General features: G+C 37.0%; 1 protein-coding gene across 1 annotated transcript in view; it reads right to left on the bottom strand.

Moving 5' to 3' along the window:
* Positions 1-356: 356 nt before the first annotated feature.
* srbd1 (S1 RNA binding domain 1) overlaps positions 357-22,679 on the bottom strand; it is a 65,835-nt gene continuing 43,512 nt past the window's right edge. Inside the window, exons 16-20 of the mRNA XM_037697285.1 lie at positions 13,800-13,906; positions 12,236-12,403; positions 11,351-11,500; positions 4,100-4,284; positions 357-721 (exon numbers count right to left, since the gene is read on the bottom strand). Of these exons, the coding sequence (XP_037553213.1) occupies positions 429-721; positions 4,100-4,284; positions 11,351-11,500; positions 12,236-12,403; positions 13,800-13,906 (903 nt within the window). The 3' untranslated portion in view covers positions 357-428. The remainder of the gene's footprint in view (positions 722-4,099; positions 4,285-11,350; positions 11,501-12,235; positions 12,404-13,799; positions 13,907-22,679) is intronic.

Here is a 22,679-nt window from a genome sequence, read left to right as displayed (position 1 = left end):
TATATGTTTAGGAAAACATTAGGAATTAGTAACAACAATGTACACAAAAATGTTTCTTAGCAAAAAAAAAAAATTTGAAAAGTTGACTTTATCTACATATTCAAGCTAATTTATGTATATTAACACTGTGAATAATATTCAAATAATGTAATAGTTGTGCTTTTTAATTTATTTATCACATACTAAAATCAGCAGCACTCCTCAAATGACAGACTTTTATTGAAAACACAATGAACCGTCCCGATACAGGCACCCAACTCCTTTCTGGATGATGTGAATGTGTTTGATTTGCTCATAAGCAGCATTTCAGTTCATATCCAAAATTTCTAACATCAGGAAATAAATTGTCTCGCATCTTGCCATGAGTTTAATTCCTTGTGACATGTATGGTCACCGTACAGCATAATATAGAAAGGAATGAAATGGATCTATTGAAGGACCCTGATCAGATCCAGCCCAATCCGTCCCCTTTGCGCGTCAACATTGAGGACCTGGACTTCAACCCGCTCCCCAGGCCCCAGAGCCAAGCTGCGCCGCTGCTTGCTGATGGGCAGTTTGTTCAAAGTGATGTTGCTCTTATGGATGAGGCCCGCGCGTCCAACACCAATATCTACGAAAGCTCCGAACAGAGTTGTGTTGTCCACCCGGCCTGTCAGCACCGCACCGACTTGTAGATCACTCATTGACACAATGCCTCGCTTAAAGTCCGCCTGCCCGAAATCTGGCAAAGACAAGTCGAGAGAAGGAATGTTTAAAAAAAAAAAGAAAAAAGCTGAAGTAGAAAAGAGGATTTTGTGAGGTCAGATAAGAAAGAGGAGGAGGAAACTAGTAAAAAAATAAAAAATGGGAACAGAGAAGAGGAAGTGCAGGAAAATACTGGGGTGCTTAGAAATGATAAACATATTATATTACCAGCAGTAACAGAATACTTGTCTACAAACACCGCTGCCACATTTCCCTGTCTTCTGGATACCCTTTGTTTCCATTCTGCCTGCTTATAAGAGCTGTTGTATCAGCAACAAAAGGCTTATGACCCAGGAAACCGTCTGGCACAAATTTTCTCCTCAGTCTACTGCAAGAATATTCTCCTCTCACCAGTGCAGCTTCAGTCCATCTGTTTACTCAGCCGAGTGCCGTCCTGAAGGCCAAGAAAAAACTGCAACCGAATAGGTCCAACCTGAGAATGAACCTTGAAGCTGCATTTCTTAATTTTAAAAGGCATCAAAGTGGCTTCACAGGTGGGACTGCTTTTGGTTACATAAAACTATATATAAAAAAAGTCTGATTCAATGAGAGAGGAATATTTCTGTGCTTAACCATCTGGTCTGACAACTAATAGGGGAGAAAACTTATACCAGTAAGTCACTTCCACTCTGAATTTTAGAGGAAGTTTTCACCTTTGTTTACTCTTTATCAACATATCAGCTTTGCAGAACAAAAACGCATTAAAACAAAGAATCACAAATTACTTTAGATTATTTTAATTTTGTTAAATGTATCTACCGGTACTCAATAAAAAAAAAAAAAAAAAAAAAACAGGCTCCGAGTAAAAAAAACAAACAAAAAAAACACAAACAACAACAACAACAAAAACAGTTTTTGCTTTGTTGTTGTTGTTAGATAATCTGTTCAAAAAGAAAATCTGTTGGACCATCCTCTGTTGAAACCACAGCGCTGGCCAAGACTTGGTTATTATACTAACGGCAAGAAAAGACATTGTGTGTGGTCATTCTAAAAAAGCAGGAAAATACAACTGGGACTCGTTTAAAGAAAATATGAAGAAAAGATGAGAGATTAAAAAAGATTATTGAGACTGTTAGAATGCAGAAATGACTACAAACCTTCATGTGATTCAAAGTTCTGAGAGTTTTATGCTGGGAGATTAATCCTTTTCACAAATATATATATAAAAGTACAGAGGACAGATATGCTGCTGAGTCCAGTTTGCATTTGTTACAGCTTGTAATAATGTTTTTTATGTGCTTATTTTAAATTTCAACACATTTATTGAAAACATTTTCCTCTTATGACCTTGACTTTATCTCAGTGGGTTAGTTACAGGAGCATCACAAAAAATTAGAACATCGTGAAAGGTTCAAATTATTGGTCAATCATTTCAGAAATTTCAGAAAGTCAAATAGATTCATTACACATAGAGTGAAATATTTAAAGCCTTTATTTCTTGTAATTTTGATGATTATGGCCTACAAATAATGAAAAACCAAAATTCAGCGTCTCAGATATAAATTATAATAATCCACAGCCAGATTTTGGTATCTTTGTCAGTGTGGGCAGGAGCCAAGTTCTGCTGGAAAATGAAATCAGCAGGTCATGGTCAAGGTTCTTTATTGTCATTCGCATCACGAGGTAGATGAGGTGGAACGAAATTCTGTACACAGGGTCCCAGTTACATCCAACAATAGCAAAAATATAAAGTGTAAAAAGAAACAGTAAATAAGGATCTAAGATAAAAACTAAGATATACACTAAACGAACGGCAAACGGTACGCTACAAGATCTAAGATATACACTAGTCACTCATGGTGCAAAACAATACACCAAACAACAGCAGCACCATAAAACTAGTCAGCAGAAGAAAGCATGAAGTGCTCTACAATGTCCTGGTAGATGCTGCGTGGACTGTGGACTTCAGAAACACAGTGGACCAACACCAGCAGATGACATGGCCCCAAACCATCACTGATTGTGGAAACTTCACACTGGACTTCAAGCAACATGGATTCTGGACCTCAACACACTTCCTCCAGACCCTGGGACCTTGATTTCCAAAATTACATGAAAATTTACTTTAGGTCGTTTTCACACCAGATAGTCCGGTAGACTCGGTTCGGGACCAATATTCATGAGCTTTTGTTTACATTTGAGCTGGTGCGTTTGCATTCACACTGCACTGTGCAGTCAAGTCAACCTGTTGAACCAACCTGTTCCCCCGCTCGCCTGTGGGGGCGCTGCACCAAGAACTACTGAAAGAAACGACACAAAAACCTCTGAAGACACGTCTTCTTCTTCTTCTGTAAATAAAAATAAAAATGAAGTGGCATCAAGTTTTAGGAGTTATATTTTTGTCATTTTTCAAAAATGGACTTAGCATGAGCAGAAGATGAGACAGAAGACCATGGAGAATATTGTTTTCCACACAAGTCAGCTGACGGCTCCATATAAGGTCAGAGAAATGCTGTTTGTTTGTCCTGCGGAGCGGGGCTCGGTCTGTTTACATTCACACTGTACTCGAACCGCGCTGGAGTTCTCTTCTACTGGACCGAGACCTAGGTTTTAGCCCGGGCCAGAGTTCGCCTTTTTGTTCCGTGACAGAGTTTGATGGCGCGTTCACACCTCCCTAAACGAACCGGACTTTCAAGGAAAACGAGCTAGAGTTCGATTAAAGCGGTCTAAACAGGGCTAGTGTGAATGCACCCTTAATCTGAAAAGAGGACACTGAACCACTGAGCAACAGTCCAGTTCTTTGTCTCCTCAGCCAGGTAAGATGCTACTGATGTTGTTTCTGGTTCAGTAGAGGCTTGACTTGATGAACGAGACATTTTTAGCTCATGTAGGAGTTAATGAACTGATCAGAGTGTGACACCAGGGAGTTTACAGTACTGAACCTCTTCACAAATTTTTTATTTTCTGAGACACAGAATTTTAGTTTTTCATTATTTGTTAGTAAAAATCATAAAAATAACAAGAAATAAAGGCTTGAAATATTTGGTATAAAGTTTATTCATTTAAAAAAATACAAAACAATTCCATAACAATATTAAAAAAATACAAGAGATTTAAAATGAAAGGCAGCGGAAAGAAGAAAAAAATCTTATTATATCTGCCCCTTTTTTCAAACAATTAGTTCAATCATAATAATTTTCAAGTAACAAATATTTAACTCTATGTGTAAAGAATCTATGCAAAACAAAATTTTCACTTTTTGAAATGACTGACAAAAGGAATTTAACTTTTTCACGATATTCTAATTTTTTGAGATGCACCTGTATAACCCTCTCTCCCTCCCTGACTTTGTGGACCAACAATGTGTCACCAAAGAGATTCAATAAATTGTGCGAGTGAGAAGAACACGTCTTACTTTGTCGAATGTCAAACCCGGGGGGCTGTGTAAGGCCATCTATGATGAGTCTGAGGGTCTCGGGTGTGGTGTCCACTGCTTTGGCCAGTTCCTCAACACAGCTGGTCTTAACTTTGCTCTCTACACAGGACCGCAGACCTGTGCTTCCAATTTGGTCCACATTCCCACCAACAAGGGACAAAAACCTAAACAGAAAAACACGAATAAGAAGCTGATGATGAAAAGAAGAAACAAACTAGAAGACAAAACATTGATTCAGAATTGAATTTTAAAATAGTTTCCACTTTATTATTTTACTTTTTAAATGAATAAACCAATGATTTTAAAAAAAAATTATATCACGTTTGAAATTTTACAAATACTACTTCAAAACACTTCTGTCATGAAAGTAAAGACTGTCTTTTCAAATATTTGACCATTCTGTTCTAATTTAACTGAAATTAAAACTGTGTCATAGATGATTATCGAGTTGTATTTATTAAAATTCAAACCTAACTGCATGTCAAAAATGTATTTTATTATAAAAATAGCGTTAGGGGTATTTATTTGATCAATTTACATCATTAATACATGTCGATCTTTGAAAATATAAATAGGTTGAATTCTTTAAGCAGCACTTTTTCATATGTATTTTTTTCTCTTCCAATAATTATTGCTGAAAACATTTCAAATTTAAATAGTCCATGCTTATAATAAACACACAGAGGAGTTTCTGCAAAATAAAACACATTTGAAACAGCAAATGTCTCCAGGTTTGTTCTGAAAACAAATATATGACGAACAACTTTTAGAAAACGGGTATTTAAAGTTTACAAAATATCTGTTATAAGATCAGGAGATAGGCAAAGTACATGATGAAAAAGTCATGATGAAAATAATAATAATTAAAAAAAATCAATCAATCAAAGCACTGTTGTAAGAGGTTCGACAATTTCTTGCCTTAAATAATAATAAATAAATCTAAAAAAATTCTAACATCCACACACGTAAGCAATCAAGTGAAGCCAACAAAAATCTGCCTACCGGTAATTCAAGTCAAGTCAAATTTATTTATAAAGCACATTTAAAACAGAAGCTGTTACCAAAGTGCTTAACAATAAGATCAAGGCATTAAAAAATAACGAGATGCAATTAAAAGCAACAAAAGTAAAAATATAAAAAAACAGAAACAATGAAATACTACATCAAATCACGCTGCGTTAAACATCAGTGAATGCAGGTGTGTTTTAGGAGATTTAAAAGCAGGAAGTGAAGTGGCCTGTCTAATGTTGAGGGACAGATTGTTCCAAAGTTTGGGCCTGATCTCCTCTGAGCTTCAGCCTGGTTTTTGGTACAACCAAAAGCAGATGGTCTGATGATCTCAGTGCCCAAAAAGGAGCGTATGGTTCAAGCAGGTCAAAGAGGTATGAGGGCGCAAGGCCATTTGTACTTAAAGGTCAATAGGAGAAATTTAAAATCAATTCTGAGATGCACAGGGAGCCAGTAAAGGGAGGACAAAACTGGTGAAATGTGGTCAAACCTACAAGTTCCTGTTAAGAGCTGAGCTGCAGCATTTTGGATGAGCTGGACACGTGAAAGGGACACATGACTGACCCCAACATACAGCGCATTACAGTAGTCCAGCCACTTTGGAACAAATGCATGGAATTTTTTTTTTTCCAAGATCAGATCTGGTCAACACGGACTCAAGCTATCTGACTTAACTGGAAGAAGTTTTTTTGTAGAACAAAGTTAATATGTTTATTAAACTTAAAGTCAGTCTAAAACCACCCTGAGATTTGTAACAGACTGCTTAAGATAAGGCTGAAGACAGTCAAGATTTAAAGGATCAGAGACAGCGGAAGAGCTATGGCTAAACAAAAAGACTTTAGTTTTTTGATTAAAATTTAAAAAAATTGAAGCCATCCATGTCTTGATGTCATAAAGACATTTTAACAGAGGTCGAACGGAGCAAGAACTGTTGGGTTTTAAGTGCAGACGAATCTGACAATCATCAGCATAAAAATAAAACGAAAGGCCATGCTTCCTCAGAATAGACCCCAATGATAGAGTGAAAACAAAAAGTATCCAAGAATCAAGCCCTGTGGGACCCCACAGGAAAGAGACACTGACGCGGATACACTGTTTCCAATCTTAAAACAGAAACTCCTGTCACTTAGGTACGAACAGAACCATTCTAATGCTACACCTGTAATCCCAATCCAGTGTTCTAACCTTGATAGAAGGATACTGTGGTACACAATTCATTCTAATAAAAGCTTAGTCCAACCACCCAGTTGCAGCTGAACAAACTACAAATTTTGGAACAATGTCTTTTGGAAAGACAAGAAGAGATACATAGATAGAGTTGTTTGTTCATAATGCACATTAGGTAGAAAACAACTACAGAGTATGAGCACAAACACCTTATTAACTGTCAAGCACAGAGGTGGAGGGATGATAATTTGTGCTTGTTTGTCAGCAGGACTATGTGGTCACTGAACTGACTACAAGCATCTTAGACTAAAATATTTTCAGGGTCAAATGTGAGAGCAACTGTCCAAAGCGTCATGCTTGGCTAAAACTGACTCGTGCAACAGGAAAATTATTCCCAAGCACATCAGCAAAACCACAACACTTAGTCTCAAAATATAACACCAGACATCAATTTATTTCAATGTTTTAGTAAGACCCTGAGAAAACTGGGGAAAAAAAAAAAATAATCAACACAAAACAACCCAACAGTTCTTTGCAACTCAGTGGGAGCTGAGGGAAATGAGGGTGTTATTTTTCATCAGCTGCTGAGGTGAAGCTTTCCATTTGCAAAAACACATTTTATTTATCTCCTCGTAAATCAGGTACATACATCCACATTGGGTTGTAAACACCCTGACACCTTGCTCCATGACACGGCCTCTGCTGTGCTAGAACTGGACTACTAGCTTGCCAATCACACATGTACAACTTTATTCTAACATGATGCCACACACCATAATGTCTAGACAATCAGTCAGATTGCACCATTACAAATTTACTGGACTTGAAATATAAACCTAGCCTAATTAGCTGGTCTACAATCTAACCAGACATAGTGACAAGCTGTCCAAAGTAGCAAAACAGAGTAATGGAAGAATGAGATAAGTGTGGCTGTGTGTGTGTGTTGTGCATAGAGTATGTATTATTTACAGCAGACACTGAGCACAGCTGGTGATAGACGTGAAAGCATTTTCTTCCACGCATGTGTACATTTTTGAACCATTTTGGGAAGCGTCCAAGATGGATGTCGCTCACTGGAAGCCTGACGCCAAACAGGCTCCGCAGCTGTCCACCCCGTGATGGACAGAACAGGTGGACACACACATGTACACAAAGTTGATTCATGTACAGTGTCGCTCAGAAATGCTCAATTGGCAGGAGCAGGGACAAAACAGCTTGTGTACAAACTTTTGTATGAGACAGTTGTGAGCTGAGAGGCTCTGCCACTGAAATCACTGACTAAGAGGAGGGATTTGAGCTGAATCAATCTCTCAACACCGGTAAGCTAGATGAGAAAAAAATAATGGGTGAGGATAAGCCCAGAAATGGCTTAGTGGCAATAGTGGTGAGGAAACAAACACCTCTAGACTACACTGTGCCTAACGCTGAGGTCTTCTCTCTTGTGACTGCCTAAGCTTCTCAGCTTTAAAAACGTGTATATTTCTACAGGAGAAGAAACAGTGCTTTGATGACTTAGCTGTCCAAAAGATACCCAAAACACCTCCAAGATGGAACCCAGTCAGGAATAGGATGTAGACATTTATGATTTAACTCAACACGGCACAATCTGAATAAGCTCCCCACAAAATTAAAATCAGATAGTCAAAGAAAATCTGCGCAAGTTTAGAATAAACAAGCTTTCCTCAACCGGTACTCAAATCTGTTCAAATTCTAAAAAATTACACACATTCAAGAGGTAAAGAGAGAGAGAAAAAGATCGTTATCAATTTCCAAAAACAATGTAAGCTTGTTTGTTTAACTTGAGTTGTAATAAATGCAAGATCCGAGAAGCTGAGAGATTTTGGATCCTGCTTTCAAATGTGTGTGTGTGTGTGTGTGTACTGGCCGTCTCAACTTTCAGAGCTGTGTGTAACTATTTAAAGAGCAGTAGGAGCCCAGAGGCCTCCTCCACCGTTGGATTCATGCTTATATAATTACTGACACTACTATGCATGTGGGTATGTGTGGTGTGTGTGAATGCAGGGTTGGATATGCTGAGCTATATGTTGTATCCAGGTCCACAGCAAGGACCCAGTATGTCTTGTGTTTTAGAAATACTGGGTCCTGACTATAACATATTAGGAATTTTTCCATCGCATCGAAGCCCTTGTGCCTCCAAAACAGATTATTGCTAATATCAATGGAATGGACAAACAAACAACATATAACAATTCTAAAATGATTTGAAACATACATTTATAGTTGATCTTCTCACATTGAGTATTGATATTTTATAGGGGGGAAAAACATTTTTGTAAAAAAAAAAAAAAAACTAGACAAATTTATGAAAGAAATGTTGGCCAAAATGTGTCAGTGCTTTTGTGTTTCTGCTTTATGCGTGTGTGGGTTTATAGTTTCAAAAAGGGGGCTGATGTGTGGGCTGTGAGCAGTAATGGAGGATCTAGTTCCACTAATGTGATGAACATGATATTCCATATACAGCATAAAGACACAACACACATGAATGCTGACAAAGAGCATTCCATCACAATTCTCCCTCCAAACCTTCTGATTTTATCAGCTGTAGGTGAGGATGTTAAAAGATCAAATAGAAATGTCAGCGACTGAACAGTCTAGGGAACTCCTAAGAAAAAAAAAATGGAAGTTTCAAAAATTCTGTAAGACCACAAAATGTACCAACATCTAATAAAATGTTAATCAAAGTAAATTGAGTTAATTCCCAAAGTGAGAAGATAATATAGCCGTGGCAAAAAGCACATTTACCAGCACAGGATTACAATTTTGAACAGCAGAACAATTAATGAAGAACAAAAATAAGTAAGAAAAAATTAGATGGTAAAGTAAGCACGAAAAAATACATGTACTTTTTATTCATGTATTACAGTGCCTTGCGAAAGTATTCAGCCCCCTTGAACTTTTCAACCTTTTGCCACATTTCAGGCTTCAAAAATAAAGATATAAAATGTTATTTTTTTGTGAAGAATCAACAAGTGGGACACAATCATGAAGTGAAAAAACATTTATTGGATGTGTCAAATTTTTTAACAAATAAAAAACTGACAAGTGGGACGTGCAATATTATTCGGCCCCCTTGCGTTAATACTTTGTAGCGTCGCGTTTGCTGCAGTTCCAGCTGCAAGTCTCTTGGGGTTTGTCTCTATCAGTTTTGCACATGGAGAGACCGAAGTTCTTGCCCATTCTTTCTTTGCAAAACAGCTCGAGCTCAGTGAGGTTGGATGGAGAGCGTTTGTGAACAGCAGTCTTCAGCTCTTTCCACAGATTCTCGATTGGATTCAGGTCTGGACTTTGACTTGGCCATTCCAACACCTGGATACGTTTATTTGTGAACCATTCCATTGTAGATTTGGCTTTATGTTTTGGATCATTGTCTTGTTGGAAGATAAATCTCCGTCCCAGTCTCAGGTCTCTTGCAGACTCAAACAGGTTTTCTTCCAGAATGGTCCTGTATTTGGCCCCATCCATCTTCCCATCAATTCTGACCATCTTCCCTGTCCCTGCTGACGAAAAGCAGGCCCAAACCATGATGCTGCCACCACCATGTTTGACAGTGGGAATGGTGTGTTCAGGGTGATGAGCTGTGTTGCTTTTACACCAAACATATCGTTTTGCATTGTGGCCATACAGTTCGATTTTGGTTTCATCTGACCAGAGCACCTTCTTCCACATGTTTGGTGTGTCTCCCAGGTGACTTGTGGCAAACTTTAAACAACACTTTTATGGATATCTTTGAGAAATGGCTTTCTTCTTGCCACTCTTCCATAAAGGCCAGATTTGTGCAGTGACTGATTGTTGTCCTATGGACAGACTCTCCCACCTCAGCTGTAAATCTCTGCAATTCATCCAGAGTGATCATGGGCCTCTTGGCTGCATCTCTGATCAGTCTTTTCCTTGTTAGAGATGAAAGTTTAGAGGGACGGCCGGGTCTTGGTAGATTTGCAGTGGTCTGATACGCCTTCCATTTCAATATGATTGCTTGCACAGTGCTCCTTGGGATGTTTAAAGCTTGGGAAATCTTTTTGTATCCAAATCCGGCTTTAAACTTCTCCACAACAGTATCTCGGACCTGCCTGGTGTGTTCCTTGGTCTTCATGATGCTCTCTGCACTTTGAACAGAACCCTGAGACTATCACAGAGCAGGTGCATTTATACGGAGACTTGATTACACACAGGTGGATTCTATTTATCATCATCAGTCATTTGGGACACCATTGGATCATTCATAGATCCTCAATGAACTTCTGGAATGAGTTTGCTGCACTGAAAGTAAAGGGGCCGAATAATAATCCATGCCCCACTTTTCAGTTTTTTATTTGTTAAAAAGTTTGACACATCCAATACATTTCATTCCACTTCACGATTGTGTCCCACAAAAATTAAAATTTTATATCTTTATGTTTGAAGCCTGAAATGTGGCAAAAGGTTGAAAAGTTCAAGGGGGCTGAATACTTTCGCAAGGCACTGTATTTGGCTTTTTTATGTACCATCAAAGTAAATTTTCATTCAACCTTTATTTAGACATAAAAAAATGTGTCACCAGTGGTGTTTGGCTAAAATAGGAAAAACTATTTTATAAAGAAGCACCAATCTATCTGAATGTGTGCAAAGAGACGTATTATCCCACACACGTACTGAGACTATTAAAGGCAGATCAACATGAGGGGCGTAATGCTTAAAACCACTAGTGTCAGAACTTATGTAGACTAAACACAGCTGAGTGACTACAGCTGCAGGAGCGAAAGCTACACACTTACACACACACAAATTTCTGTGGCAGATGTTCAATGTGCTTTTGATAACAGCATCAGCAGCGCTAACAATCATTTCTCTCACAAGGACACACACCACCATGTGCATGTACAAAGCCAACGCCTCCTTTCTCGGATCCCATGTCTGCTTAATCAAATCAGAGTCCTCCACCACTATAACCAACACCATATGAGATGGTGTTAAAATCAGCTCCATCTTAGCCTGAACATGTTTTGGCCAGTGGGGTATGCTGCTGTACAAGTGTGTGCTTGTGTGTTTTTGTCTTACCTCTGTGCCACATGGTAGGACTCAGGGTGTATGCAGGTTTGGTCCAGAGGGTTTAATGAGGTTGGTATGCTAGCTCCAGTCTTTCCTTTGCTCTTCTTGGCCAGTGGTTTCTCTGATGCTGCTGGTGCAGATTGAGATGAGGAGTTGACACTGTATGACAAAACACAGACATGTTTACAAAATGTGGCTTTTGCTTTTAAACTTAATATCAGATAGATAATTCCGCAGACACTAAACACATGCTTAAATTTATTTGTAGTGGTATTTAGCTTTGGCACTTGGCATACTGAAAAAGTTCGAGCAAGGCGTACAATTCTTGAGCCCGCTTGCTTTTATTTTAATCTGCTTCCAAAGAACCAGACCTCTCTGTAATTTTTCTGAAGTGGTCACGAGCAACATACAGCATTTTTTTAAGTTATTTTAAAGTTGGCCATTAGTTGCTTTGTCACTCATGTTCAGTCCAGTTAAAGTAACTTATCATGTTTACATGACTGTTTTTTTCTTAATGTTTTGTAACCTGTTTTACACCAACCTATGACTCATTCAACAATAAAAAGGCACTTAAATTCAAGAGATGAACTACTGTTGTTAAAACCGAACAAACAAGTTTGATTTCTTATTACGATTTATTTTTTGTTAGCAGCTGACTTGGCCAGGTTTGCAGCTAATTAATTGTAATCACCTTGATGGTGCAAAACTATTACACATCACCTTGAACAATATCATAATTAAATAATGAAAATTAATTGTGTAACTTTGTGACATTCTGCTACAAACAAAGTGTCTAATGATCCAATTCTAAACTATTTATTTGCAAACGTGTCTGATATAAGTTTGTTCAAGTCCTTGTTGGTGTTTTGGTACTGGCCAGAAAGAAGCAAGTACCTGTTTAGTGTTTGAGGGTTGATTCTGATGAAGCCAGCACATTGTTGGTAGCTTTTTGGTCCCATGCCTTTGACTAGGTTAAGCTGCTCTCTGTTGATGAAGGAACCGTTCTTCTCTCGCCACTCTGCAATATTCCGAGCCCGGCCAGCATTTAGTCCTGCTACATGCCTGGAAAACGAAACAAGTAATAACAGAGGGGGGGAAAAAAGATTCACTACATCTTTTTTTCTGAATAATTTCTGGGAAACTCTCAACAGATCTTTATTTAATCCAAAGCCCTTTAGTGTACCATGGGTGCCTATACACAAAAGGTCCCATTTAAATATCTATACAATCATTAATACTGCAAGTATTTTTATAATTGTAAATTAAAGCTGGAACAAGTGGTGGTATTACACTAAAAAAAATGATATTCAGAGAACATTTGTTCACTTTTGGCAGAGCAAAGATGAGAGGTGATCTGAAACTCAATTAGGTCAATCCTGTTAATGCCCACAGTGAGTCACTCACTCTAAAACACACTGCTATGTCAACACTCCACATAATACGTCAGTCATCAACACGTTTCTATGCTTAAAGTCTGTGTATGTGAGTGTGGCTTAACTGGTGGCAGAAATGGAAAAAACTCTCTAGTAGAGCAGACAAGTAAACAGATGACCTGATGCCTGTCTCGGAGTCTACGCCAGCTTTTTTCATACAGTTTGTGTCAATAACAAAAACAGAGTATACATCAAATCTGTGTACTTCCTCTCCTTTTGAGTCTTGTGTGAAAACCTGCAAATACATCTGCAGCAGTGTTCTACAAGGAGTTAGGTCATGTATTGAAAAGTTTCAACGTCTAGATACATTTTTTGTGTGTGTGACTTTGCCTAATCCTCTCAGATGATTCCAGTCAGCCCAGTAATTGGGGCCCGGGTGTGAAGCTTTAGTCTAAACAGAAAACTGGCAGCCCGTTTGTGTGTATGTGAATTAATCACACGCCTGTTCAGGAGTGTGAATGAAGCTTTGCCATGTTGTGACTGCAAAGGAAAAGTATGTCAGAAGGCTGAGCCCAACTTCATCTCTTTCTCAGAATTTGAATGGGTGTCTGAGCATGTGCAAGGAAAATACAGAACAAGGCACAAATGTGAAAACACACACCTGCTGTGAGGACATGTGCACAACAATGTGCAAAGATTGAGGCATTTCTGATGTTTAGATTTTCATGGATTCTGCATCAGGAAGATAGCTTATTGGCCATTCATTAAAACCTAAACTCCAAAACCTAAATAAAGAACAACTACCAGTATCTTCAGCAAACAAAAAAAAAGTAGTACTACAGGAAATAGTAGTAGTCTCTGCAGATCAATGTTTTCTGTATAAGGGAAAACGTCATGAAAGAAAATCAACTGAGATGTTCTAAATTTACAAAAAAAACAAAACAACCTGAGACAACTTCTTTAAGATCAGTCCTCCTCACGTTTTTCAGTGTACTACGGGTATAATGGCACTATTCATGAAAACACTGTTTATTAGTACTTTACGCTTTCACACAAAAATCCTGCATACTTTTTGCATCATCTACCTCATCAGTGTCTCAGAGCAGATATTGATGTCCACCCCCACAAAGCTCACGCACTCCTGAACCACTCCGTCCAGTGCTGCCTTCAGAGCTCCAGCTGACACATCGTGCTAAAAAAAAAAAAAACACAGTTGACATCGACACAAACAATTTTGAATATGCATACATACATAAGGAGGGCGCTGCGGTAGCTTAATGCTCATGTAATCCATCTTAAAGCTATTTTATTAGGACCTTACTTTTTTTAAATTACAAATTTTAATATAATTTTCTTGCATTTTACTTTAAGCATGTCTATATAAAATTTTATAGGATTATAAAACACATTTCAAATAAACATATTTAGTTCACACAATATATAGGCTGTGTATTTATTTACATACCCTATATATTCTCTTCTTGTAACACTACTATTTAGTCACATATATCAACATGTCAAAATGAGCCAGAAAGCTCAAACGGACAGGGAACACATTGTGCAGCAAGAAAAGAAGAGGAGAAACATCAGAAAAATAAATTGCAGTTTATAAAGCAGACAACCTGCAGACGGGAGTCAAGAATGTTTGGTTTGGCTGGTTAGTGGTCTCGTTCACTCACACAGCGTTCTTCTCAAACAGCTCACCGTCTGTAAAGATCCTCCAAATGCACCTTCACACCTCTCAACTGTTAATATTTTTTGTATGCATGTCATTACATCCAGGGGGACTGGAAAAATAACAATAATGACAAAATACAAAAACAAACTTTAAAAATCCTGTGAGGTCTAGAAGTTATGAAAAAAAAAAAAAAGAAAAAGCCCTTTGCTGCGGGGCACCAACATTCAAGAATTTCAGCTGGAGACTGATGTCTCAGCGACTGCTTGAGGGTCATCTGACACTTTAAACTGGACTACTGTTGGGGCTGCTCTACCTGTGTCGCTGTGTGCATGTGAAAGTTTGCGTGTCGTACGTTTGAACGTGGCAGAGAACAGCATGAGTTCTCCTGTAACATGATCGAGCTCTGAACAAATACTGACTTGTAAACAGATAACAACAACGCCAGCACACACCCTTCTCTGTCAGCAATCAGCAAGACAGACGAGAACAACGAGGGGAGGGGAGGCAGACGGAAAAGCTACGAGGACAAGTAACCTGTTAAATTAGGCTTGGACATTTTTAAGATTTTGTCAGAATTGTTGCTAGCCTCAAATAAATAAATAAAAAATCACGGGTTATGAGTATTACACAATATATTTTTTAATTACTAAAAATTAGGGATGCACCAATCCACTTTTTTTTTTTTTTACTTCCGATCCAATCCCGAGACCTAATCTGGATATCGGCCGATACCGATACCATTCCGATATCATCATTACTGATTTCATATGAGGCTGTAATAATCTCCTCTACAGGCAAGTAAAATTTGTACAAACATATGCATGCATGTTCAAAAAGGCTGCTTGAGGTAAGTTTAATTAATGTTGGATGAGTTGTAAAGTTACAATTACATCCTGCTAACACAAAACACATTTTTATTCCTAGCTTTAAAGTCAGTGTCAGAAAGTTTTATTGTCATACACACCACATGTGGTACATGTGGTGGAATGAGATTATGTACACAGGGTCCCAGTTACATCCCGCAATAAAATGTAAAAGAAAAAAACAGCAATAAGATCTTAGATATGAACAAAGAAAAATATAAACTAAATATACACTAAGCAGTAATAGCATAAAAACAATGTGCCCATGTGGATATTAAAGTGATTAAATGGCTTCAAACATCTGCTAAGTTCATGGCAAAAACCAACACAGACATGTTTCTGTTTTTAGTATTTTATATCGCTTTATAATCTAGCTGTTTTTTTTTTTTTTTTAATGTAATTTTATTTTATTTTTCAATTCATGTTTTTTAACGATTGTCTACTGTTGTACTGATAAATATCTCCTGGAGGGTAAACGATAACTAAATCTTGGCTGCAAATATTCAATCAAACTGCGAAGCAGGCAGTCTGATTTCAGTCAGCCGCGCTGAAGTCTGCTCCTCCTCCAAGACGGGCAGACTGAGAACGGCTGACCGAAATCAGACTGCCTGCTTCGGACTGAACGAGAGGAACACACCGCTGAAGCCACGGAGCTCGAACGTCCAACATAAAACTAACTTTACCGCGGTGCCTGGCTACACAATCCTCGTGCTCTTTAATGTGGTGCTTTGTCAAATGTTTATTAAGATTATAGGTCACGACCGAGCTTCCCCTCTCGGTACAGCGGCTCTGCAGACATTGCACGTTGCTGTCTTGCCGTGTTTAGTGTAAAATACTTCCACACAGCGGACATGTTATGATGAAAAGTTGGTTAGTCGTTAGCCACAGTGCTGCTCACTCAGTGCTCACGTTTTCGCTGGCTGCAAACTATGAAAATGGATTTCCTGAATGTGAGGTGGGTCTTATTACTCTGGGCTTCATGAGACACGCCTCTGTTCAGGAAATCCATTCCATAGTTTGAAGCCAACTTGCAGAGCAGCAGGACACAGACATGTTTCATGGATCGGAAATCTCTGCAGGTTGGATCAGAAAAATCAGATAAGTAAATTATGCTAGTATCGGAGGCCGATACCGATACCGGATAGGCCCCATCCCTACTAAAAATCAAAGATGCATGATATTGGATTTTTGGCCGATATTCGATATGCAAATATGTTAAAACTTATTTGGCCGATAACCGATACCAATATCGCTATTTTTTTCCCCCTAGACCTACTTACAGAGACTACATGTCTTTTTCTGCTGTGGAATTAAAATACATTATTCTGCATGGTCTTTCTCAATTTGGACTGCTACCAAATGCAGATGCCAAAAAGGGGGTTGAAAATGATGTAACACTTTAACTTGGATTATGTTTAATGCCAAAATTATTCATGACATTTACTCTCTGTAACACAATGACAACACTCGAACGGTGCAAATTTGTAAATTTTCACAAATCTAAACTCAACCTGTTTACAAGCGGCAAGTGAAATGTGCTTAAGTAGTAGTGCATTCATGGATATACTTGATAGTTCTTAAATTAAAAGTTAATTTAAAACAGAAGCCTTTTATATCAGTGAGTTTTTTTGATGGAATGTCCGATGTCCGATATTTAACCTTATCGCTAATATTGGCCGATACGATACCATGCCGATAATATTGTGCATCCCTACTAAAAATACATTTACCTATAATAACTTGAACAACAAAACAACTGCATTTTGATATATATAATCAATAACCAAAAATAAGAATTAGCAGACATTAATTGATTAGTAAAAATAATTCTGCAGTGTCCAATTTGAATCTTAAAGCAATTTTAATGGTTCCTTGAAGAGTTTGTATGTTTTAATAATGCAAACTTTTTTTTTTCCTGAGCTTTATGACTTCTTTGACACTATATCAACAAGCTTACTTCTTCAAAACTAAATGTTTTTAAAGGAAACTCTGCTGAACTATTTAACAACCTGTAATTTTCCTGACAGGTACATACAAAACATTTAATGTAAAGCTCAATTTGGGATGTATCATGTATCATACCTCTATTCTACACTGTGCTGTTCCAATGGTCTTCCAGGTGCTATTCTACAATAAAGTAATAAAGTCATTTAAAAAATCTGCACAAGATTTTTCTCATTTTAGTGGTTGATGTGTGTAAAAGATAAAAAAAAATAAAATGAAGCAAAATTTGTAAGTTCCTCTTATTCTTTCTTTTATGTTGGTGTAGATTCAGTCATCAAGGGCATGAATGTTTTCTGCTAGAAAACATAAAAACTATTGTTTGGCCCTTATTTTGGATTTTTTCTTTTAACATTCTCAGTTAGCAACAGATTCACTCTTAAATCACATCTTCTCCAAGAGACCATGCTTGTCTGATTTCTCTAGATTAATTTACCTACACAGATTACAGCCAGCTTCATGTAGCTTAATCACAACTCAAGGTTCCATATAAATTATGGCGGCTAAATGTTTTTTTTTTAATTGAGTATATACCTGCATCACAGAATTGCACATCAATATAGTTGAAAAATTACTAGAGTAAGCTTCAAACTGCACCATTTGATTCATTTGTTCATTCTACCATTTTTTTTGATTGAGTGCAATAAGCATATTTAATATATTTATCTAAATTATTGTATTTTCTGTGGTTCTTTTATTGTATTTGAGTTCACCTGCATTGCCATCATATAAAATACTAGTTTTAGTTTGTACAGTTTGTGCAGCACTTTTCTCAACATTTGTTTTAAATGTGCTTTAGAAATATACTTGATTTTGACAAAAAATAAATAAATGTTAATACCCAGGACAAAAAGGTTGTAAAATCACATTTGTAAATTTCTATGATCAAGACTTTTTAAATAAAATATTTAATTGAATTCTTACATGTTCAGTAATATGCATCGACTGTAAATTAACGTTTAACAGTGATTAAAGGCAATGTAAAGCTTTAAACTGGATGTATTTTATTTCCGTTTTATTATTAGCCTTTAGACATTGAAATTATACATTTAATGAAACAACATGCATTAAGCCCTGATGCTCAATAATCCAGGTAGAAAAACCTAACAAGGTATTCATCCAGAGGTATCCGTCCATATGACAGAATATGAATTAAGATTTCCTCTAAGTAACTGTTCCTTGGCACAACAGCTGTACACAGAATTTAAGTAACACATATTTAAAGAAGGCATTTTGTAATATAAAAGTTTACAATTTGATGCATTTATAAGTGCTAATTTATTTTAATTCATAAACGCAATTACTTAATTGTATGCAATTCCAATAAAAATGGTTTGTAATTTTGATCTTTTAATGAATTACAAAAAAAAAAATGTTTCTTGATAAATTTAAGTGAAATATTAAGTGATATAGCAGAGAAACAGCAGGACACCACAGCCTGAAGCATTTTGTAGATAGTAAAAATGACTTTTTAAACCCGAGTGCCAGTAAAGCTGTGACTAAAAGATTTATGACTTCCTGAGAGAACATAGAGAGAAAGAAGAGTCACAGATAATAAGAATGAAAGGAGAGGAAATCATCTGTAATGTCACACCTGAAAAGAATGTTTTCACACGAGAAAGTCTGAGGTGTGTGTAACAGTGAATATGAACCAGCAGTAGAACTCCGAAGAATGTGCTTGCATAGTCTCACTGAAACCTTATAGGTGGGAGCTGCATGAGAGAATCTGACATGTTGTGAATGAACACAAATGCATGCGCAGTTCAGTACACACCTGTGGTCAATTAAAGATGGAAGTGAATAAATAAGTGTGTAGCAACACTTCAATTTGCTTTCATTGTTCATTCACAATCTGTTAGTGTTTGTAGTAAGTATTTTGGGGATGACTCTCTCCTACTACTATACCAACTTTTAGCTCAATATCTATGAAATTAACTGATTTACAGCCATTTACGTTCCCTAAACTTGATTTGCCATTACAGCCATCTTGAAACAAGTGAACTCTCAAAAGGTAAACAATCATAGATGCACTGATAACATGCACAGCATGCACACATACAAACACACATAAAAATAGGCAATTACATTATCACCCACCTTCCAGCAGCAGGTACAAATCTGCATTAATAAAGATATGGTAGCTATACTGGTTTCAGTTCAAATCGAGGAAACAAACAAAATGATCCTTAGATTGTGATAAACATACAAACAACATGTGTGGTGTGATCATGACAAAATAAACTCAGTTCTTTCATTCAGTTTACAGCTGAACTATCAGCACAAGTGCAGCATGTTATCCTGAATCTTTGCATGTTCTTATATACCAATTTTTGTCATGCTCTCATAATTCCCAGGTAGATCTGCTTGACTTGTGCTTGATCTATGAGCAGTGCTAGCATTAAGCATTTGTCTTGTTTTTAAATATGTTTATATTGTTCAATCAAGTTCTTCCCTTAAGTCACATTTGCCCTTAGATAAACTGGAATTTTAAAGTAGTGTGAGGGCAAAAATAGGGATGTTCATAGTGATATGTAACAAACCTCTTGCAGAACCAAGAGATGGGATCCCTATTTGTGAAGGTCATGTTTAAACTGGCTGGAAACTAGTTCAAGTTAGCCAACCAACACAAATGAACAAAGTGCTTCTGTCTGCACCACAAGTACTAAAAGACTGCTGGCTTACCACATGCCAATCAGAATGAGGAGAAAAGATGTGGAAAAAAAATGCAAAGAAAAAGACTGAAAACAAAAATAAACTTACTTTCTTGGTATTTTTCTAATAATGAAAGTGATGATTTCTTTATCTTTAATCAATATATTTCCTAAAATGAGATGCATTTTTAAAAAGCTTAATGCCACAATTTACAGGGAAATGAAGGTCAAAAGTCAACATGAGGGAAAAAAAAAGTTCAATGGTGAGGTGTTGACTGGATATGATGGAAGAAGCACAACAGATGTTTGTTTGTTTTTATCCACAGAGTGAAAAAAACATGAATGTTGTTACCAAGAGCTCAATATATGGAACCATGCTGGAGCCAGAAAGGCTGCACATGTAAAGAGCCCAGGGGAAGTAAATGATGGAAGGTTAACTGTAAAATTATTTAAAACTCAAGAATCACATTTCACTTAAGCTCTTTCCATAGTATTCAACCTAGGGACATGTAGAGTTTATCTAACTGTGTTGTAAATAAGGATAGGTGAAGGAAAACACAGATCAGTCTGTTTGGAGAGTATATCAAACTTTGCAACGTGGATCAGTTTAACAACATTTTAGGGCGATAAAACTTTAGTCAAACTTCAGGTAAAGTCCAATTGAAATTTAAAGGTAATGTTTGAACTAGGAATGCAAATACAACTGAATTGTACTAATTCACAAATGCGTACATGTAGGATGCAATTAAACCAGTAAAGCAGTTGTGTGCCACTGCAGTTTTGGGATTTAATCTAGCTGCAATGGATTATTATCCGTTTGCATCTGATCCATTTGTTTATTCAATGAATAATCTGCAAACAGCTTTGTGTCTACAAGCATACTCAGAATAAATCAGGAAAATAAAATAAAACAAAACAAAAAATGTGGTTACATTTGTGCATGAAGATTGTATATTATGCAAACTCTTCTTTTGATGTGCAGCTCTTCTTCTGGGGCTGTTCTTGCTGTTTAGTGGTATTGGTTTCTTAAAAGCAATTCCCAAAGCTAAACAGGAGAAATCCAGTAATACTAGTATAAGAAGCAACAGACACTGAAAGTGTGCTTCACCCTGATTATATGGATCAACTGCAAGGGAACATGTATTTATGTTTTGTTATATAATTAAATATGTGTTTTATTGAGTTACTGAAGAAAGTATAAGTAAAGTGCTGAAGCACATCTGCCACATATATTTTTTAATTTAATTTTTTTGTTAACTGTGAGTCAAGATTTATGAAAATATATTGAAATTATAAAACAAGATCAGTTTATGAGTGGTCATTATTATTATTATATTTTTTTTCCTTTCGGCTGCTCCCTTCTTCAGGGGTCACCACAGTGAACTAAGTCACATGAAGACATGGCAATTATTTTTACACTGGATGCCCTTCCTGACGCAACCACTGAGCTACCACAGCTCTCTGTGTGGAGCAGAGAGCTGCCATCTACGGCACCCGGGGGAGCAGATGATGGGGGTTAAGGGCCTTGCTCAAGGGCCAAGAGTGGGGCAAATGAGGGTGGAGGCAGGTGTGTGTGCTTCACCTCACCCACATTTTGATGTTGTCAGTACCGGGAATTGAACCAGCGATCTTCTGGTCACAGGCCCACCTTCTCTAACCTCTGCACCATCACTCCGTGAGTGGTCATTATTTATTAGGTAGTAAAAAATTAGTCTAAATAACTGATGTAAAATCATACCTTTGAAGTGGATCTAAGGCAGTGTATCAAAATCGTAATAATAAAATTATGTATTTCTTTCAAAACAATGTGTTTGTCTTGAGTTTGTGAGATACTGCAGTCAATGTGATACCCTGGTTGAGAAATTAGTTGAAAATGAAAGACATTAAATTTACATAAACTACGTCACTCATGTTTCTTTGACCGACAACCTGTTCAATGTGGTGATTGTGCCATCCCTCCTAAAACCAATAAACAGCCAATTTAGGCATGCAAGTCTACAGGAAAATGCTCGAGTATGTACAGTATTTATGTGCATGCAAGTGTGTGCCTTTAAAAGTTACTGCTGTAAAAGTAAATGAAATGTTGCCATTACGCATTTACAACAGGCCTTAGAAACATAAAGCCATCGCCTGCTGCCATGTCATTTGCAGCTATAGATTGATTACAAGAACTTTTACAACCTACAGAGCACACACACGCACATATGCACGCACAACTTGCAACTTTTACAATAGTACAAAATGACTTGGTTTAAGAAATACAAAAAAGTTCAATTAAATAATAAAAAAAGAAGTTAGTAACCAGTACTCCTTGCAAAACATTTTTTTTTTTATATCCAAAACCACTTTTTTCCCCTTCCTGCATTTTATCATTAAAAAAATGGCATTTAGCAATTTGTTAATAGGGATGCATGATATTGAATTTTTGGCCCAAATCTGATATGTTAAAACTTATTGGGCCAATAATCAATACCAATATCGATATATTTTTCCCCCTAGACCTACTACCAGAGACTACACAGCTTTCTCTGCTGTGGAATTAAAACACTACATTATTCTGCATGGTCTTTGTCAGTATGGCCTGCTAACAAATGCAGATGCCAACAAGGGTCAGAAAATGATGTAACACTTCAACTTGGATTATGTTTAATGTCAAATTTATTCATGACATTTACTTTGTCTAACACAATGACAACACTCGAACAGTTCAAATTTGTAAATTTACAAAAATCTAAACTGAAAGGCGCATGTGACGTCATAACATTGTGCTGG

Source organism: Nematolebias whitei, chromosome 1 (genome assembly GCF_014905685.2).
Source record: "Nematolebias whitei isolate Nwh7 chromosome 1, NemWhi1, whole genome shotgun sequence".
NCBI classification, from domain to species: Eukaryota; Metazoa; Chordata; class Actinopteri; order Cyprinodontiformes; family Rivulidae; genus Nematolebias; species Nematolebias whitei.
This window is presented reverse-complemented; position numbering and strand designations above follow the sequence as displayed.